The sequence below is a fragment of the Dermochelys coriacea genome, chromosome 9, assembly GCF_009764565.3.
Source record: "Dermochelys coriacea isolate rDerCor1 chromosome 9, rDerCor1.pri.v4, whole genome shotgun sequence".
NCBI lineage: Eukaryota > Metazoa > Chordata > Testudines > Dermochelyidae > Dermochelys > Dermochelys coriacea.
This window is the reverse complement of record NC_050076.1, coordinates 18,148,212-18,168,759: the sequence shown is the minus strand read 5'-3', so window position 1 is coordinate 18,168,759 and position 20,548 is coordinate 18,148,212. Positions and strand designations below refer to the sequence as shown.

The 20,548-nt window shown below is 40.8% G+C and overlaps 1 protein-coding gene across 1 annotated transcript in view; it reads left to right on the top strand.

Annotated features, from left to right (window-relative positions):
- LOC119861396 (multiple epidermal growth factor-like domains protein 6) overlaps positions 1 to 20,548 on the top strand; it is a 309,492-nt gene that overhangs the window by 9,823 nt on the left and 279,121 nt on the right. Inside the window, exons 2-4 of the mRNA XM_043492338.1 lie at positions 11,295 to 11,429; positions 12,063 to 12,172; positions 13,571 to 13,675. Coding sequence (XP_043348273.1) covers positions 11,295 to 11,429; positions 12,063 to 12,172; positions 13,571 to 13,675 — 350 coding nt within the window. The remainder of the gene's footprint in view (positions 1 to 11,294; positions 11,430 to 12,062; positions 12,173 to 13,570; positions 13,676 to 20,548) is intronic.

Sequence of the window (20,548 nt, the reverse complement as noted above, 5' to 3'; positions counted from 1 at the left end):
ATAAATCCCGGCACTATCGTCATCGACAACCCCAACATGTAGCCCAGTGACTTCTATGTTGTTGGTCCAGCTCTATGCATGTTACAACTTGGCGTGGAGCATTTGTTGGCTGCCAAGTGTGATTTAGTCAGCGTTCTTGCTCATTGACATACTATCGACATCATTTGCTTGCAAGAGACATATGTGGCAACTGCTGAAGCTGGGCATTACAGTATTGACGGTTTCGACCCACTGTGCCATGTGGCACACCCAAACCATGGCCGAGCCACATATGTTCGGTCCGATATTGCAGATGCCATTCAGCTGATGTCTATTGAATTCTGTGACACCATCCAGATTGGCGGTTTCTGGGTGGCAAATGTATACAAGCCTCCAAGCGTCAGCTGGAACCAACAGGTTCTACCAAGTCTGCCACACCCAGCTGTCTATGTTGGAGACTTCAACAGCCATCACACTGACTGGAGGTATAAGGAAGTTCACACCAACGGTGAACAACTTGCAGACTGGGCATTTTGAAACGACCTTGCCCTTATCCATGATGCTAAGCAGCGAGGCACATTCTATTCTTCTAGATGGGATTTTGACTACTCTCCTGTCTTGTGCAGGGTCAGTTCAGTTCATGGCCATCCTCAGCCAGCAACATGCCAAGTCTTGGATAACTTCCCATGCAGCCAACACAGACTGTCACTGATCCATATCAGGCTACAGTTCCCAGTTGTCAAGAGTTCCAAAAAGAAGTGGTGGAACTCCTGAAAGGCCGACTGGGAAAAATACCAGGAAGTGATGGAGAAGAGTGTGGTGACTGTACCAGCACGGCATATCTTGGTAAATGAGACCTACTGTTGCTTTTGTGGTGCTATCTAGAAAGCAACCTGTAGAGCCATCCCACGTGGTTGCCACCTGGTCTACATCCCCTGTCTCGATGTGGAGAGTGCTGCCTTGCTCGAGTGTTATGAGGCCTCTGGTGACCCAGATGCGCTGACCATCTGATCGAATCATTGGACATTGCTCACTGAGCCAGATGGGAGGAGAGGACTGAGAGGATGAGCTTTACCCGCTCCAGTTGCAAGTGTTGGAGTCTGCTCCAACGCCTTGGAGCAGTGCAGCAGCCACCTGCACTCTGCCGACCCTCAGTGACACCCAACTAGGTATCCGGACACCTACTTAAAGTGGCCAGAGCACCTTTGGAGAAACAGGTGCGCAGACAAGTGAGGAACGAATGGTGTATGTTTAAACGTGTACACCAGATCATACGCTGCCCAGAACCATTCACTGTAACACAGAGCTGGAACAGACACTGGGTAGCATCAAGTGTGGAACAGCTGCGGGCTATGACAGCATATCTCCAGAATTCCTGAAAAACCTTGTCCCCCGTGCTCAGCTCTGGTTTGTGAAATTCTTCCCTATGGTCATTAGTGAAGGGAGGCTACTGAAGATATTTAATATTATGGAGATATACCTATCTCAAAGAGCTGGAAGGGACTTGAAAGATCATCGAGTCCAGTCCCCTGCCTTCACAGCAGGATCAAGTACCATCCCTTATTTTTGCCCCAGATCCCTAAATGGCCCTCTCAAGGATTGAACTCACAACACTGGGTTTAGAAGGCCAATGCTCAAAACACTGAGCTATACCTCCCCCTCCAAATATGGCGCATCGCAAAAGTCCCTGGCGTCCTAAAGCCTGGAAAGGACCCAAGTCAAGCATCAAGCTATCGTCCCATATCATTATTGTGGATGTGCTTCAAGGCACTGGAGCGTTTGGTCCTACAGTGCATATTACCCGATGTGGAGCAAATTTTGAGCCCTGACCAAGCCAGGTTTCACCAAGGCCATACCACATGCGACCAAGTACTCGCACTGATCACATTTGTTGAAAATGGATTCCAGAGAAACTTGAAAACTGGTGCTGTTTTCATCAATCTAACAACGATGTATGATACAGTATGGCACACTGGCTTGCTCATGAAGGTGTCATGGATCCTGCTTCCTTGGGTCACAGGCATTGTTGAACTGTTCCTCTGCAATAGGCAGTTCAGAGTCCATATGGGGGAGAAGATGAGTGCTTGGAGATGACAGAGCAATGGGTTACCCCAGGGCTCTGTGGTTTTGCCAGCCCTGTTCAACCTTTACATCAGTGACCTGCCAACACAGGAATCACAAAAGTTTATTTACACAGATGACATCAGTTGTGGTACCCAGGCTCGGATGTTCCACGAGCTTGATGCCACCTTAAACCAGGACATGACAAAGTTAGCTGACTACTGTAAGACTTGGTGCCTCCAGCCAAGCGTCATAAAAACAGTCTCCAGTTTGTTCCATCTTCATCACACCAGCGCAACCTGAGAACTGAATGTTTTATCTGAATGGTCAGAAGGTGAAGCATGAAGTAGAACTGGTCTACTTAGGTGTGACCTTAAACCACACACTGAGTTACCATGCCCACTTGAAGAAGACAGCAGCTAAAGTTAAGAGCTGCAACAATCTTCTTAGCAAACTGGCAGGTTTGTCATGGGGTGCTTGTGCTCCAACTCTGTGGATGTCAGCTCTTGCCACCTTGTATTCGGTGGTGGAGTACTGCACATCAGTATGGAGTCAATCACACCAAACTAGTGGATGTGCAGTTACATGCTGTCATGCGTATCATCTCCGGCACCCTGTGTCTGACTCCACTCTCATGGGTTCCAGTTCTGAGCAATATTGCTCTTCCTCATATCAGATGAGAGGTTGTTACTGGAGAAAGCACGTGCCAACTCAAGTCTGTCACTGCACAATGACCTTTTTAAACCACCAGCTGCATATTTGCTGTCATGTCGCCCATTATGGTCTCATCTGCCATGCCAGGATGTTAGGGTAGAAACACTCTGGCGAGAGGAATGGATATCTGTTATAATTCCCAACCAGTCCCTCATTGCCAACCCCATAATTTGCCCGCCTGGTTTTGACCTGCCCCATCACCAATGGTCCCTGTTGAACAGGTTCCGAACCGGGCAAGATCTTTGTGCAGCCAACCAGTATTGCTGGGGCCTTCATGACAGCCCTTTGTGCAGCTGTGGAACAACACAGATGATGACTCACTTTGTTGATGAATGCCTGCTGACTAGGTTCAGCGGTGGCCTAGAAAAACCGCATCACGTCACTGAAGATGCCATTGCTTGGCTAGATGACTATGCACACATTAAATAACTGGCCCCTTACAGTGCTGGTAGATGAAGACAGATGATTTTGGCTATTTGTAGACAATGGAATGCTACATCCAAAGATGCATTTTTTTTTTAACCAAGGTGTTTTAGATTAACCTTTAGGAACCTGACATTCACCAAATAGTGATGCACAGGTACTGATAACAGTAGCCAAGTTAGAAATGACTCAGTCTTAACTACAGTGGTGCTACTGCCGCATTATAATAGGGGTTTCATTTACAACAAAAAGTGGAACACAGATCTTCAACCCGACTGACTCAGTGCCAGGTAGTGTTGCATCCAGTGTAAATTAAAACCAGCCTTTTTGGCTCTTGCTTTATTAAAACTCTGCTTCATACACCTTAACCATAAAAGACCTTCCCAGGAACTGTTTCATGTAAGTTATCATATTTAGAATCCTGTATTTCATAAAGTTTGCAACAATATCTATCTAATAGCACCTCAGGATGCATCTGTTCAAGACAGATCAAGACAGTTCCATTGGATTTTCTAGTTTTAGAGTTCTGTGAAATTCATAGAGAAATGAATGCGAAAATGCGATTGTAGTGATGTCGCTATAAAGCTGATGTTAAGTTTCTGTGTGTGTTGTCATCCAGAAGACTCTCCTCTAGGAAATGTCTTTGTTCTTGTTATGAAAACACACACTTCCATTTCCACTTGAAGATTATATTTGGTTGTTCATTTGCATGAATTGTTTGAGCCTCTGTATGTGAAATGTTTACTTTCTAGCTTTCTTGGACAAATAGATGATGCACATACACTAAATCATAAACAAGTTGGTATATTTCCAAGTCCCCACCAGCTAGCTCCAATGGGCTGCTCTTCCTGCAAGCAGTGGACAAAGCAGGTGGCTGCCAAACAACATTATAAGGGAGCATTGCGCAACTTTAAAAAAGCATGTTCTCTAATTGATCAGCAATGTAACAACGAAACAACATTAACCGGGATGATAAGTGAGGAGTTACTATACATTTTTTTTAATTGTTAATAGCCTCTTCTTCCTCATGGGCTGCCAAGTTGTCTGAGAATTAAGGATGATAATAATAGTTGCATTCCTGGAATGCTCAAAAGTATCAACATTTTGGCCTTCTACAGCAAAACTATGTTATATAGGGCATTTCTTGGCTTCTTCCAAAGGGGAAAAATAGATAACACCACTCTTGTCTTTGAATTATCAGGACCTTTGCCTCCAGAAATGGAATCTGTTCCACCAGGAGGGCAGTAGCAGCACCTCAATGTAGCAAAGGCTGATGGAGAAGGACCCTGGAAGAGCTGCTCATGGAGATGGAAGGAGGAATTAGGAGCAGTTCCTCTGAGCGGAGGAAGACAAAGCTCTTCAGCAGGAGGAGACTTTGAGCTAGTGTGTGGAGTGGAAGGCACACCATAGGGAATGGGAGCATTCCCTAATGGAGAGGTTGATAGAATGAGTGGCCGAACAAGTCTGGGGTTTGGCCACTGCACCTGTCCATGAGCTGCCTCCACTAGCTGTTGCTCAGGCTGCTGCTGACCCAGAGGATCCTCTTTCTAGACATCTGCCACTCCCCAAAGCCGTTGGAAGGAGGACATGGAAATTGCAGGAGTCCTAGAACCACATATCCACCGGCAGCTGAAACCCCTTGCATGGGGACTCTCTCGATCATCAAGGAAGGAAACAATGAACCTGTGGGAGTCCCTGTACCCCACCAAGTGCCCACCCCACAAACTCCATGTGGGAGAAGTCACTGGTTGTCCAAGAACAATTCTCTCCCCCCCACCCCCATCCCACCTCATCCAGGTAAAGGAAAGGAGACCAGAGTAGAGACATTAATATTTGCTGGTATTTGCAGGATCAGTCCTGTTATATTTTAAATATTGTTGGTTGACATTTCTTTATAAAATATTTTAATGGAATTTCCTTATATTTACTTTTATTAAATGTGATCATTTCCTTGACTGTGTGTGTGGACCCTCCTTCCTAAGTGTGATGAATGGAGGAAGACTTTTTCAGGTTCAGGATTGGGCCTCAAGATTCACACCTAGCACCAGTGGCAAGCTCAGTAGAGAGGCCAAGGTAGAGGGGATAGTACACCTTTCAGCTCCTAAAGGTCTCGGTTATAGCTGAGGAACTTTAGAAGAGAAGTGTGGTGCTTAAATTAGTTCACAGTAGGATGTGGAGACCAATGGTTTTGGCAGCTGTTAGAAAGGAAAAAATGCTACATGTTACCTCAGCACATTGTTGGATTCCAACATGTCTGTGTTGGACTGTGAATATAACAACATGTTAAGGTTCTTGAGGCTGTTGATCACATGACTTGTTTAATAGGTTGTTGTTTTAGATAAAAATTGAATGTTTTCCCCCCTCTTCTTGGAATGGGAAAAACTTAAAGTATGTTTGTTTGTTTTTGAAAATTTGTGTGTGATGATTTTCGTGGACATGTCACCTCTAGGCTCAGGACACTTAACTATTGTTACAAGCACGTTGTCGCAAGAAGATATGTAAGAGACCATTGTGTCGAGTTTTCGGCTTGTACAGTGGGATTGTGAGGAATTTACAGACTTCCATAAAGTGAAGTTTCTAACGAAAGCCATTATAACATAGGACTAAATTCTGGGCTAAATTACACCAGTCTACAGTAACTCCATTGACTTCAGTGGAGTCACTTGAGACTGATGTAATTTAGACCAGAATTTAGTCCTATTGACTTAATTGGAGTCAAGATTTGGACCACAGTTACACTGGTGAAGAGTTTCAGATTAATCAAGTTTAGTTCTTGTTTTACCTTTTCAAAATAAGTGTGGAAAATTATTCAACCTCTTTCTCTTTCTTTAATTTTTGATGTAAGATCATAATTGACTCTGGATATTTTTGTTTAATGGGAGGGACTATTAACCATATTTGTTTTTGAAGAAAAGCAGCATTCCAGATTAAACTCTTCTACATCTTTGTAACTCTATTCTTATGACAGAGTTAGTTTGACTGACTGTTTCACAGAGAGATCAATAGTATTCAGCCTACAGATTCTTCAGTTAAACATCCCCAGTAAGAGGAGAATTTGTATCGCATTAACAGCTCTCTTGCTGAATTGAGAAGTTGGTGTAATTTATCTAATTCCTGCAGAAAGATCCAAAAATACAGTCAAATCATCCTCCGTTCATATTCATTAATGCTTTGATCTAACATTTGCACTGTTGATAGATGCCTTTAGAGACCTCTTGATGTGTGTGTCTCCTGTCTCACTGACATTAAACCTACCGGCTAGATTCTATTTGGAAAAACTGCTGATATAAATAAATCTCAGAATTATTTCTATGGGAATTTCAAGGGCCATACAAGTACAGGGCAGAGCTTCATCTCAGGGGGGAATGGTGCACCTTTTCGGATGGTGCAACTGACCCCTTCCTCCCTCCACTTCTTAACACAGGTCTCTATAGTCTCAGGGAGATAAGTGTGTAGCCCCGCCAGTTCCTCACCCAGCCTTGTCCCTTTTGGAGTAAAGTGTGTTTCTGGAGTGATTGTAGGTAGCAATTCCTATGCTCCCGTGATTAGATGCTTTGCAGAGTTCTTAATCCCAATAGTTAATGAGAGTGATGATTTAGGGGTTATAACCCCCTCAGTGTCTGTTCTTCGATGGCCCTGCCATCTGTGTGTGTCAAGAGGGCAAACTGCCTTAACAAGATCCCAAAACTTTCAGAAGGATCCAAATACAGGTGTGGGACTAAAATATAATGGGCTGGGAGACTACATGTGCTATCCTTCCTCCCCTTTCCTCACACTAAGACACTGCTGCTGCCCCACCCACCCACAAGCATATAAAGGCTGAATTCATTTCTCTATGGAACTTCCCTTGAGGTGAAGCTCCAGGGATAGGAGCAATATAGTAGGGAAGCTTAGAAGTGTAGCTCTATTGCAGCTGAAACTGCTAATAACAGGAGCTGTAAATTGGCAATGCCATTAGAAGCAACAGAGACGTTTGTTCCAGTACATGAGTTGCCCTCCTTTTGCCCAGACATAACATCACAGTAAGTGCCAGCAGGAAGGCCAGTTTGCAAATTCACATTCAAGCTCCAGTCATCATTATTAAAGACAATGAATCCTCTATTACCACACCCAAAAGCCACTTGATTTCTGCCATTGTCCCACCAGTTTGAGAGAGGCTGGCCATCAACCATATTTCAGAAAATAACCATGTTCCTTCTTTGACGCCACCTATGTTCACAGACCCAACCGTTGCCACAAGTGCTATCTGCATTGATTGTAATAACTTTGGTTGAACCATCACCATTGCTTGATCCAGTCATTAACATCCTTTCCGTTCTGGAAATTTCTTGTCCAGCGGTAACTTGACATTACACATGTGAATCCATAAGGGTGAGCAAGCATGAAACCAACTGCCATTTTATACAGTCTGGCATCCCAGAAGGTTAGAATAGAAGCTCCTCCAGCACCATGTCCCCTTTGGTTGTCATGATTATCCACAAAGGCAAGGGCTCTGGAGCTGTAGGGAGGCACAGGAAGCTTGCAGAGATGTCTCTTTCTGTGCTTCTGGTGCATCACTCAGATCTCTGGCCTGCAGGAGGTGAAACCTGCCCTTTGTAAAGTGATCCAGAGTGGTCATCCCCACTGCACTTCCTCCTGGGTAAGGGAGTGTTCTGGCACTCTAGGTTATAATCAGTTTTTTAGATAAATGGGAGTTTAACTTGGGTAAAGACTGAGTAAAAACTTCAGTAATGGCGGGGCGGAGGGGAGAGAGGGAGAAAGAGTCGACCTTCTTTCCTTGTTTTGGGGCCAGCTTGTAATATCAGTGTGAGTTCTGCTAGCTAGAACATGCCAATAAACTGTGGTTCATTTAATTCAGGAATAAGAGTTGATTTACTATTGGTTGCTTATGAGAAACTGGAAAAGGAATTCCTTTATTTGCAGTGTTTCAAACCCTTGGGCTTCAGAAATCCTGAGTCAGCCCCTCCAAAAACATGAGATGATAATACATAGTTTGTCTTCTGAGCTTTTAGTGGTCTTTTCCCCAGAAACTTTTCTGTGAAAACTTATTTTTAAATGAAAGGTGAGATTCTCACTCAATTACATGACTTTGGGTTTGGGGGCTTTTAGAAAAACTCCAAATACTATGAGATAAAATCATGAGAATTGTCCACACAGTTCTATGCTACGTGTTCTTTACTAGAAATATAACTATGGGATTTAACTCTACCTCTGCTACGGATGAAGTTTTCTCTTCTTTAGTAATCAGTGATTCACAGGAATGACAGTCTGTATGATTAACTGTAGCAGCTATCTCTTCTAGTACATCTAATTATTTGTTCATTAGACGATAAGCCCAAGAGTTAGGAATGTTTGAGGTATCTCTGTTTAAAGGGCAGTCTCATAATGTAAATATTAAAAATGAGCTTTCTGGTTTGCTTAAGTTAGACTGACAGGCTAAGAACCTTGTGTTGGTTTTGGTGGACAATGAAAAGCATATTAAGAGAAAAAAAGCTTTTGAGGATTGCTGTATCTATAAAATCGTAAAGCATAATATAAACTTTATACTGTTTGCTTGTTTAACATTTAAAAGCCCATTAACAAATAGCATCTGATTGTGTGTGGAATAAGAGAATAAAAAGCATATAGAGTTCTCCTTTTGTGAACATGCCCTTGAACCCACTTGTTGCTTTGATAGAAGATTTAGTCACACTGAGAGGTGAGCTGGCCTTTACTCAATGGAGAACCATCATAATAGTATATTTAAAATAATTGTATCCCAGGTAGTGGAACTTCTCTAGGTTTGTATGTAATGTAGCAAGGATAAATTAATCAGAATGCTATGCCTGGCTTTCCCCATCATTTGAAGAGGTGGAGGAATAAGGGGAAGAATGTGAATGTGGTTAATTGTTGGAGAGGGAGTGTTCATTTGCTTGTCTTGCTTGTTGAGGATTATGTGGGATGGAATTGCTGCGGTTTGTTTCTGTATGTGTGGGGGGGGGTGGGATGGGAAGGGGAGAGTCAATGTTTGCATTTTAAATGGTGTTCAGGGCACATAGAGCAAGTAGATGGTGTGGATTTTTGTTCTTCCTCTGCAAAAGTCTTAATAAACATATGACCTGATCCTGCATTGCTTTTCTCCATGTGAGTAATATTTATTCATATTAGTAGTACTCTTGAAATCAATGGGATTAGTCATGGGAACATGGAGGACAAAAAGATAGAAGGATTGGCAAAATAGGGTCCATAACTAATTATAAAATTTTTTGGCTTCCTTCCTTTATCGCTAGGAATGCAATGTACCTGCATCTGGAAAGCTTTAAGCAACCGATAAAGGGAGATATTCATGGAAATTTTAAACTTCAGCAATGGGAGAATGGAGCTAAAATGTGTGCTTCTTCGAACACAGAGAAAATAAGCAAAGGCGGCACTGGCTAATGGTTAGATTAGAGTAATGGGGATTAGTACACCTGGGTTCTGCTCCTGACTTTGCCACTGAATTGCTGTGTGGCATTGGGAAGGTCCCTTAAGAAGAAATACTGACAAGAAAATGAGGCAGGCAATTGCTGTTGAGCTGTAGAACTTGCACATCTTCAGTCCTCTATCTCTCTTAAGTAACAGTTATTAGTCATACCAAATTGCATGGTGTGTGTTTTCCCCCCTCATAGATGGGGGCTAGGGTAAGATGGCAAATACAGGGCAGATCTTCAATGGAGCTGTGACAGTTTACAACAGTGGAGGAACTGCCCCTGTACCTTCATATTTAATCTTGCTGTGAGTCAAAATCTATACTCTGGACCCTAGAAGAGGGAAATACGAGAGACCTAACCCATTGTATCATCTGATCCTTATACTCTGACTATAATTGCAATGAAACATTTAATTCATAAACTGAATGAAACATTTTTGAAGTCCCAAGCTATAAATTATAAGTGCTAATGAATTTTATATGTACATTTTAAATCTACTAAGCAGAGGGAGAAATCATAGTGCAAATCTTTCTTGCCTACTATGAGACATTAGTGAATGTCCTGAAATAGAAGAATTATCTAGTCCTAGGAGAAATAATTACTAATTGTGACATATATCTAATGGAGATTATTGTTTAGATTGCTTCCCGTGATAAAATATCTACAGTAAAATAATCAGTGATTGCTTTGGCCATAAATTTGCAATATTTAGCAGAACGTCCTTGTCATTTCATACAGAAGTGACATCAAGAAACCTGAGATTAGTAGTTATGTGAAAATGATTTTCATGTTTATAGTAACTTTTGGAAATTTTGCATTTCTCATTTTGCCTGTAAGGTGATGTTCTCCTACTTAAATCAGTGGGAATTTAGCCATTGATTTTAGTGAAAGCAGGATTAAGCTTTTGGGCCCTGTAAAGAATTAACCATAGCTTTAAATTTACTCACAGTACTTGTGTCATTGAAATCAAAGTATTTAAGTTAAGCATGTGCATAAACCTTTATAGGATCAGGGCCTTAATTTGCAGCACTACTGAGTGTAAAAGACATCAACAGTTTGACACCATGGGTGAAATTTTGCCCTCTTTTTTGTCAATGACAAAACCCCATTGACTTCTCTGGGGCCAGGATTTCACACCGTATGCTCTGATGGTAAATTCTTTGGTGCAGGGCTTGTCTCACAATGTGTATAATCTACTGGTCAGTGTGTGTTATGTCTCTCCCTCTTGCTCGATCCACATAGTGTATGTCTGTTCTAGCTAAAACTGGTCAGAAATTCTTTAGAAACTTTTTTGGTCAGAAAATGCAGATTCATTGAATTCAGAAAGTTTCACTGAGTCAATGGAAGTATTTTTATTTTTAAATGACCTTTATTTTAAATATGTCCAACAGAACACAGGCAAGGCTCTGACAGGACCCTGCTTGCTCACCTTCACAGCCCTTCAAGCCTGGTGGGCTGAAGGAGACCTGGGAGTACTGGCTCCTGGTCCCAGCAGCCCTTCCCAATATCGCTCAAATAATTTTGAATAACACATTAGCATCAGAAATGGGGCAGTGTAGAGAGGATAAATCATCCATTTTATGTAGTTCTCTTGACATGACTTTCCTAGTGTATTATACAGATTATTATATTTATATTCCTTTTCTCTATTCCTCCTTTCCCCCAAAGGCCAAATGTATGTCTGGAACAAGAGCTGGCAATAGTGGGTCAGCGACAGCCGTGTGTTCAGGCTTTTGCCCAGGTTGTCAAGATGTGGAAACAAGGCTGCACAGGACATAGGTGGTGTATGGGCTATGAGAGAAGGTAATGCATGATTGCTAACTAAGTTATTTTATTACCTGTTTTCTGGTAAGGCAATTGATAGGAATGCTTCATACTTTGCCCAAGAAGTATGTACTGAGAAATGTATTGTAGTACCTTTAGCCCTCCCCACATAAAAGTTGCTATGGATCTATCAGTATGTGCTGTTGGGATTTTGCAGTCAATTTGTGTTTCTATCAATCAGAAGCATGTGTTTCTGCACATTAGCATTTATTGTGGTGGGTAAAAATTATTTTTAAAAGGGCTTTTTATTTGAATAGGTTTATATTAAGGCCTAAACATTATAATCTGTTAAGCCATTTAATTTAAAATACAAAAAAAAATTTACACATTTACTACCAAGTTTTAAAGAGTCAAACCACTGAACCGGTTGAAGTCACTGGCTAAGCACCTAGAACCAGAATTTGTTTAAGTGCTAAACCAGTTTTTGACAGTGGGGCATGTTTCACTTTACTTTCTCAGGTACAAGAACCATTGATAATGTCTGAAATGAGTGTATGTTACAGATATAATGTGTGTGATGTATTAAGTCCTGTGTACATTACTGCTTTGGTTTGAATAAGCTGCACAGAAGGAAGTTGGGATAATTCTCTTCCATTGACTCTTACTTTATAGGACGGGTTATTACACAGTCTACAAACAAGTGTACATCATAGAGCATCGAACTGTCTATAAATGTTGTCCAGGATGGACCCAACAAGATGACGAACCTGGCTGCTTGTACTGTAAGTTGTGACAGGATCCATCCAATTTTGTGAGGCAAAGATAGAATACATTTCTCCATCTGGCCTTCTTTACTTATTGACTGTGTGTTGTGAAAAGATGGCCTCTCTCTCTTGCTTTTTAGCTACATTTAGGATTCCCACAAAGGTGAATGATCTCTTATTATAGACTTTTAAAAAAATGTGCATAGTAGCACCAGGTATCTTTAAGATGGCTGAGAAATACTTTGCAAGGGCTATCATTAGAAGCTCGACATTCATAGTTTATAGTCTGTGCTCTCTGCTGGCCTTCCATAGACTTGATGTCCAGTTTAGTGCTGATATAAGCAAATGTAGATTCTTTGAAATAATAGAGTTGTGGCTGCTTAAACCAACACTAAATTTGGCCCTGTCTCTCTTGCTCTGCACCTTGCACTCATGTAGCACTGGTATCACTTTGTTCGTCCACAATGGGTATGGCCATTGTTGGGTCTAGAAACTTCTCTACTACAGCTCTTACCATCTACAGGTTTCCTGTATCTCTTTACCTTAGATTCTCCATTTTATTTACTGTACCTCTGAACTTCTCTACTTTGGCTATTTTTCCCCTGTACAGCAATTTGGCCTATGTTTTATATGAGAGAGACTAAACAAAATAAAATGTTTTAGAGTTTATGCAGAGTCATTTTTCTTGAGGGTTTGCCCCTTTCTGCTTCCGACTATTGACTATTTTGTTTGCTTCTCTGTAAATGCTGTCAAAGATGCATTTAAAATCTGTAACCAAATTTGAAGCATAAAAGGAATTTATCAAATTGAACTTCTATGGAATTGTAAAATCCTTTTCTTGGAAAAATAATGCAGACTCTTGGTGAATTCTTTAAGGCACCTGAGGAGCTGAACTAACCTTTTTATTCAATACATTCAAGCATAAGGATTCAGCTTGTTCTGTATTGTGCATTTGGGGGACAGGAGGAGGAAATTGCCTCACCATAGCTGTTACATAATCTATTGAGATGCATGTTTCAATCATCTCCGCATTACACCACAGCAATTCATCCACCCTTCCATCATTCTCCCCAGGGAATCTGGTAGCATTCTCAATCTTGCCAGACTGTGCTTTTCACCCTTTAAACATCTTAAAGTCAAACCACACCATTCCCATTAAACTATCCCAAGGCCATTATTACTTTACATTATATTATATTTTATTATCCTGGACTGGGACATCATATCTGTATGATAATTGGAAGGAAGATTCTTTTTGCCTATTCCCCTAATTTAACTTGTTCAATGAATACCAAACTGCTGATTCACATCAGTTTGGGAGGCTTCTATTACAACCAGAATATGACACACTGAGGTATTCGTTCTTTCTGAAGAGTTGTACAGTGAAGTTTCTTCTTTGTTTGTTGTTTTTACTAGTGTTGTGCTCTGTAGGCACTTGCTTCAATGGAGGGAAATGCTCTGAAGGAGGATCCCTCATGTGCCAGTGTCCAGCAGGATTTCAGGGTCCACGATGCCAGTATGGTGAGTCAAGCTTAAATTGCTTGCAGTGTATCTATAATAGTCTATATTGTTTTGAGGATGCATTCAGATAAAACGAGCTCAACTAATATTTTGTTGACATGAACTCTAACTTGAGGTTATTTCTGCTGCTTTTTAAATGGCTATGCAGCGGCTCCACCTATTCTCAGCACTTGCTTCCTTTTTGTTAAGTTTATTTAATAAAATAAACAAACAAACAAAACACCACAACTGGCCCAATTTGTAGTGAGGCTGTGATTCTGCACAATTTAATACTAGTGAAAACTTCAGTGCTAAGAATATGGTAGAACCTCTGTCTACTGCTCACTTGCTAAATGGGATCATTTTCAGAAGCGGCCTGGCATTCTCACTCCATCTTTCAGCTATGGCCTTACCCTTGCAAATAGTGGGCACCCAAAACTCTAAAGTGAGTCGACAGGAGTTTGATGAATGCAAGGAATGTAGGTTCTGGGCCACAGATATTTAGTGATGGGCTGCTGTAGTTATATGTCTCACATTAGGAAGTCTGGCTTTACAAAATATGCTGCAGAACACTTCTTAGTGTTCTGTGTATCTTTAATACTGAACTGCAGATATCAAAATAATTTCAGAGTACCTTTTGTGACTATGGTATCACTGAACCTGTTACTGAATCTGGTCACAGATGACATTTTTAATGGAGCACTTCAATAAATAAAACGAATGGAACTTCAGCTGGTAGCAAAGCTTCAGAATTATTGTGGGCCAAACTGTGATCTCAGGCCCAGTCTACATTAAGGATGTTTGTATGGGTGTTTCTGTGATTTATGTATTTACACTTGTGGAAATCACAAATAAGTATGTGCTGCACTGACTCAAAGCAGAACTTATGCTCACTGTGGCTTTTGAATTATGTTGATGTAGCTACACTGGTGCAAATTTCCTTAATGTAGACATGGCCTAAATGACACTGGTGTAAATCTGAAGCAATAGCACAATGATACCAGTGGAGCACTGATACGTACAATGTGTGGAGAGAGAGGAGGACAGATCCTGGGACTAAAATGAGATTGTGCATTCATTAGTTCACAGGGAGCGGACCGGAGTGATGACTGGAGACATTGTAAAAACAGTGCAAGTTATCCTGCATTTTCAACTCTTCATGGTTAGGTGGAGCTTTATATTGGTGGTTTACTTTCTACTGATTTGTGAGAGTTTGAGTGGAATTTTGGTAGTCATTTCAAGTGTTATACAGTAGCTGCTATCTGCAATCTGGCAGGAGTAGATTTATAAATTAATACGAGAGGGAAAACCTCCATTCAAAAAGAACTCTAAGGTCAATTCATCTGACCAATCGAAACAAGGTAATTTACAGTGCAAGTCCTGCTTAAACACTGCAGGGGTTCCCAGTCAGTGTGCTTGTCAGATTTGTACCATATTTACAGGCAAAATGAAGTTAGATATATTGCAACATTAACAACCTTTGGCTTCTATTTTTCCATCCGATGTCAGTCACCACTGTCACTCTTCAATTCAAGCCAGCTTCCTGCAGAAATTGGGGTAATCTACTTTGAAATTTAAGGTTTCAGAGTAGCAGCTGTGGCATTAGTCTGTATCTGCAAAAAGGAGTACTTGTGGCACCTTAGTGACTAAAAAATTTATTAGAGCATAAGCTTTTGTGGTAAGAAGATAGATATAGATATAGATACACATACACACACACACACATGCACACATATATACAGAGAAGGTGGAAGTTGCCATACAAATGGTAAGAGGCTAATTAATTAAGATGAGCTATTATCAGCAGGAGAAAAAAACTTTTGTAGTGATAATCAAGATGGCCTATTTAGACAGTTGACAAGAAGGTGTGAGGATACTTAACATGGGGAAATAGATTTAACGTGTGTCATGACCCAGCCACTCCCAGTCTCTATTCAAACCCAAGTTAATGGTATCTAGTTTGCATATTAATTCAAGCTCAGCAGGTTTATCATTGGAGTCTGTTTTTGTAGCTTTTCTGTTGCAGAATTGCCACCCTTAAGTCTTTTACTGAGTGGCCAGAGAGGTTGAAGTGTTCTCCTACCGGTTTTTGAATGTTATGATTCCTGATGTCAGATTTGTGTCCATTTATTCTTTTGCGTAGGCCATAATGTGCCAGCAATGCTCCTCTGCCGTATACATTAGCCAAACCGGACAGTCTCTATGCAAAAGAGAAACTCCAACGAGAAACTGCTGTGTGTGTGTGTGTGTATATATATATATATATATATATATATATATATATATATATATATATAATCTTTGTACTATATGTTCCATTCTATGCATCCGATGGAGTGGGCTGTAGCCCACAAAAGCTTATGCTCTAACAAATTTGTTAGCCTCTAAGGTGCCACAAGTACTCCTGTTCTTTTTTTCTGAAATTTAAAGCATACATTTAATTAGCTTTGTTCATCTCTTGCTCTTCTCATCTTCTTGCCAGTCTGCTTTAGGCTCCTAGCATTGAATAGTAGCAGGTGTGTCCAAGCATCCATCTAAGTATAGCTGCTAGTGCCCCCAGCTGGGACAGTGATCCATAGAGGGAAGAAATATCACAGAACGGGGAGATGGCTTCAGTTTGGTTCCTCTGTAGAATGAATTTGCAATATACATTGTCCAAACTTTTTACTCTACGCCTGGCCATCTTGCCTGTTTGTTCTCCTTGCCCCAAGAGTTGCTGAGCATCCACAAATTCCATTAAGTTCATTGGGAACTAGAGACACTCAGCCTCTTTGAAAATCAAGCTATTATACATGTGCTGCATCAATCTGTTCCACAGAAGGTTTGTAACAGGTCAATGAGTTGACTTATGATAGCCCTGGGTATCATAACAATCTATAACATGGAGATCACCCTTTGCAATTGGCATGATAAAGTCTAACGACTCTTTTAGAGATGTTAAACTGTTTTGTCAGCCTACAACATGAGGCCATTTCTATGCTAAGGCTATATGGTTATGATTCACATAAGAAGCTTGTGGAATTGTCAGTAGAAATACGTTAACTGCACATTGTATGTTTCACTAGATAGTTTTGCTAATTTACCAACACTAGCAGCAGTAAAAACAAAAGGAAAAAAAAAGATTTATGCCTGAAATGCCTAGGCTCTTCATATAACCATTCCAAGGATTCAGTAACAGATTGAGCTGTCTCTCTCACTGTCACTTGCCATTTATCTTGTAATTTATGTAAGTCTATTATTACAATGAAAACTTGCAAACTGCATTTTTTTTTTATGTTGTGTGAAAGCTGAAGTCCCTTTTTTCCAAAGTGTAATGGGGGCAGGAGATGAGACATTTCTTATCATACAAAGAGAAATGATGAGAGCACTCTGCTATGAATGCAATCTTCTGCACTGCAAGTTTTATTGTCATTCACTAATTGTTACTGGTAATCTTGCATAAGGTCTGTTAGTCATCTGAAGTGGACAACTATGTAAATTCTTTTCATTCAGCTTGTTTAATTCTGTACTGAGACTATGCAATAGGAAATGAAGCTACTGAAAACACTCTAAATTCTGCAAAGTGAGGTGATTTCATTTACTTGTATAACTAATATGCAAAAATGATGGGTAGCTATGTTCTGAGAGTCTCTTAAGGGTTCCATCACTGCACCATAAGTCATAGTCAATGATTCTGTAAAGAATCTTTCCCTGCCTGCCTTTGCACACTGTTTAAAATACAGTAAACGTTATTTAAAAGCCATTGCATATTATAATGATACAAAATGGCAACATTGCCAAGGGGACCCTAAATAGGGATGGGCTGTGAAAACTGAGCTTCTCTGAAAAGGTAGACTTCTGAAGAAGTCTTGCCAAAGGGGGCAGGGATTGACTGTGGTGGATTTTCAGGGAAGGGAGCTCTGTATTGTAGCTTGATCCACCCACCGATTAAGAACCCTTAAAAAGACAGATGTGATGTCTGTATTAATACACCCTAGTTGGTGTAATCTAACAAATTGTACACTGTCTGTTTACTGGTATAGAAGATTTCCAGTAATGAGAAATATTCCTTAAACTTCGGAGACACTGTGACCTGTTTCTCGAGGACTTTAGTCAGGATACCTGGGTTATATTCTTGGCCCTGTCACTGGCCTGATAGATCACCTTGAGCAAGTCATTTCACTTCTCTGTGTCTGTTTCCCCATCTGTAAAATAGGGATAATGAATCTTGCTTTTTAAAGTGCTTTGAGATCTATGCTATATAGAGCTAAGTATTGTTACTGAAGAGGGTAATAGAACTGGGATGTGGACACAAGGGCAAAGTAAAGCTTTTTATCTATTTCCATTGTTATGTGTGGCTAAACTGAATGCTTCTGAGGTAGAGCAACCATTAGTTAGGTGAATAGTTCCTGCATGTCTCATAACACTGGTCACATATTGTTAAGAAATCAAATATATAGCAGAATGCTCTCATCCAATTTATCTAGAGATCCTACAGCAAATGAAAATGGGTTAGTACTTTCTAGTCTAGTTGATTGGGGGTGGAAGGCAGAGTTCACACAGTAAATCTGCTTAAATTAAGGTTTAGTTTAAAACATTTGATTGTAAGGGTATGAAATCTGGTCAATTTTCCTACAACCCTAAATAATCTCTCTCTCCAGGAAGCTTGCAGCAAAATATTTTTCTTCTTCTTCTTTTTTGTTTTTTTAGTAAATCTTTCTTTCTACAAAGAGTTATTTGATACAGTTCGTGTCATTCATGCCTGTCTCAGAGAGAACAGGCAATTTTGTTATTCAGTACTAAAGAACGTTCTAGTGTAGTAAGAGTTTGTATATAAAATGGTGGTGCAAATTTGCACCACTTGTGAGTTCCTTTTTAAAATGGAAAATGTCATGCCTGAAGTGCCTACGCTGCACTACAGATAGGGCCATCTTCAGAAATTGTAGTAGTGGATTTCCTGGGTCTACTGCCAGTTGTAGAATGAAGTAATGCTCATATACTTGTTTGTGGGAGCACTTTATCTTTAAAAATGGGGAAAAGCCTCCGCGTAGATATATGAGAAGGTTCTAATCACCGCCAGGGTTCTTTGCGTTCCCTTTGCAGATTTGGGATCCCAAGTTCCACACAACTTCAGCTGTGGCTGAAACTTCAGAGTATGTATTGCTAGAAAATGCACAGGAATTCCTAATTTAGCCCGTAGGGTGTGGAACTATAACAGGATTCAAGGCTATCCTACTTGTTCAGAGCTCCTCTGGCCTAGTACATGCACTGTCCTGTCAAGAATGTCCACTCCTCCTTTCTGGCGCTGGGTGGTTTCCATCTCCAAGTTACTAAGCATTATCCAGTGATCATCTAAGGGTATGTACAAGGCCCAGCATTATCTCCCTTCTTCCCTAGCTGTGAGGGTGGCCTATATTCTTCTCTATGACTTCCACTCTTGTGGGTGACAAGACTCCCTAATTAACCTATCGGGTATTCCCTGGTTGCTTCTCCCATAACCTTATTTCCTGTGCCTCTTGCTGGGTTAATCTCTACTTCCCTCCTCATTGTGGGCAGAGGGACCTGTTCCACCAACTAATGTACTCCTTAAACCAGCTGCACTCAAGGGCTGGTCATACTTTCCCAGCTTCCACTTCTTTAAAGCTCTTATGGAGTCTCGAGGACTGCTCCTGTCCGAGGCTTCTCTCATTACAATCATTGGGCATCTTCTTCAGCTTCTCCTGCCTGGATTCTCTGTAGCTTGAGGCTGTCCATACCACCTGGTCACTGTTTACTACACAGTGCCACTGTTAGCAAAGTGGTAACCTGGGTCCCTGCCCTCTAATAGAATGATGTGTGGCGTAATCCTTTCCTTCAAGGACACCCTCACATGGAAGCAGAGGGAACTCAGTAATGAGCCAGAATGCTCATTACAGTAACATCACAATAACGATGTTCAAATTAGTATGTCTGGAAGGCTCTTGGTATTCAAGCTCTCATCTCAAACTTTAATTATTTTACGAGGAAAAAAATGCCCTAATTTCCCATGTAAATGTGTCTTGTCAGAACCGTAAAATGCTCAGGACTTTAGATTATTTTTCCACCAAGAAACCTGCTGTGCAGGCAATAAATAGCACAACACAAAACAGATTCTAGAACAACAGTGACCATGAAAAGAGCTTGCTCTAAAGAGACAATTTTTTCTATGTACAGAGTCACTGCTATGTTAGGAATTAGAAATGAGCCTCACCTATAAAGTGCATATCCAAATCTCAATTTCTCCAAAGTCTGGATCAAGGGGTTTAGCCCATCTTTAGCATTGACTACTGTGCGTAAAAAGGCAGGGCTTCTGTTCCCTCTTGATCTAATACAGATAATATGCCAAGATACTGTGATGATGAGCACCTTATCAGAATTGCTGTTGTAATAATAACACTGTTATAGTGGAGAATCCAAATTCCCTTCTGGTTAGTGGAAATTAGCTGCCTCTTAAAATTAGAATGATAAACATTTAAACCACACAATCACCACTGACATGGCTGGCATGTTCACTTTCATCAGAGATGAAGGATGAAACCTAGAGATTGCTCTGATGTCTAATGTCACAAACCACATTGGTGGGGATGTATAAGGCAGTTTGCTCTGCCACTGCTTGTGCAGTACTCATTTTGTACATGGATCTTTAATGCCCAGTGCTATCAGTCATTAACAGTAACTAGAGACCCAATTTCTAACAATATCTTAGCTTCTGATTTCATAGAAACCAAGTTGTTTCTGTAAGTCTGAATTTTGTTGATTAAATTGTATAGCCAATTGGTTGATCACACTTTGGTTCATTATGAAATATACTTGAGACCAAATAACCAATGTCAAAGGTTTTTAAATATGGTACAGGAAAAGGATTCTATCTGATAGCTGCATGGGACTGCTCTTCAG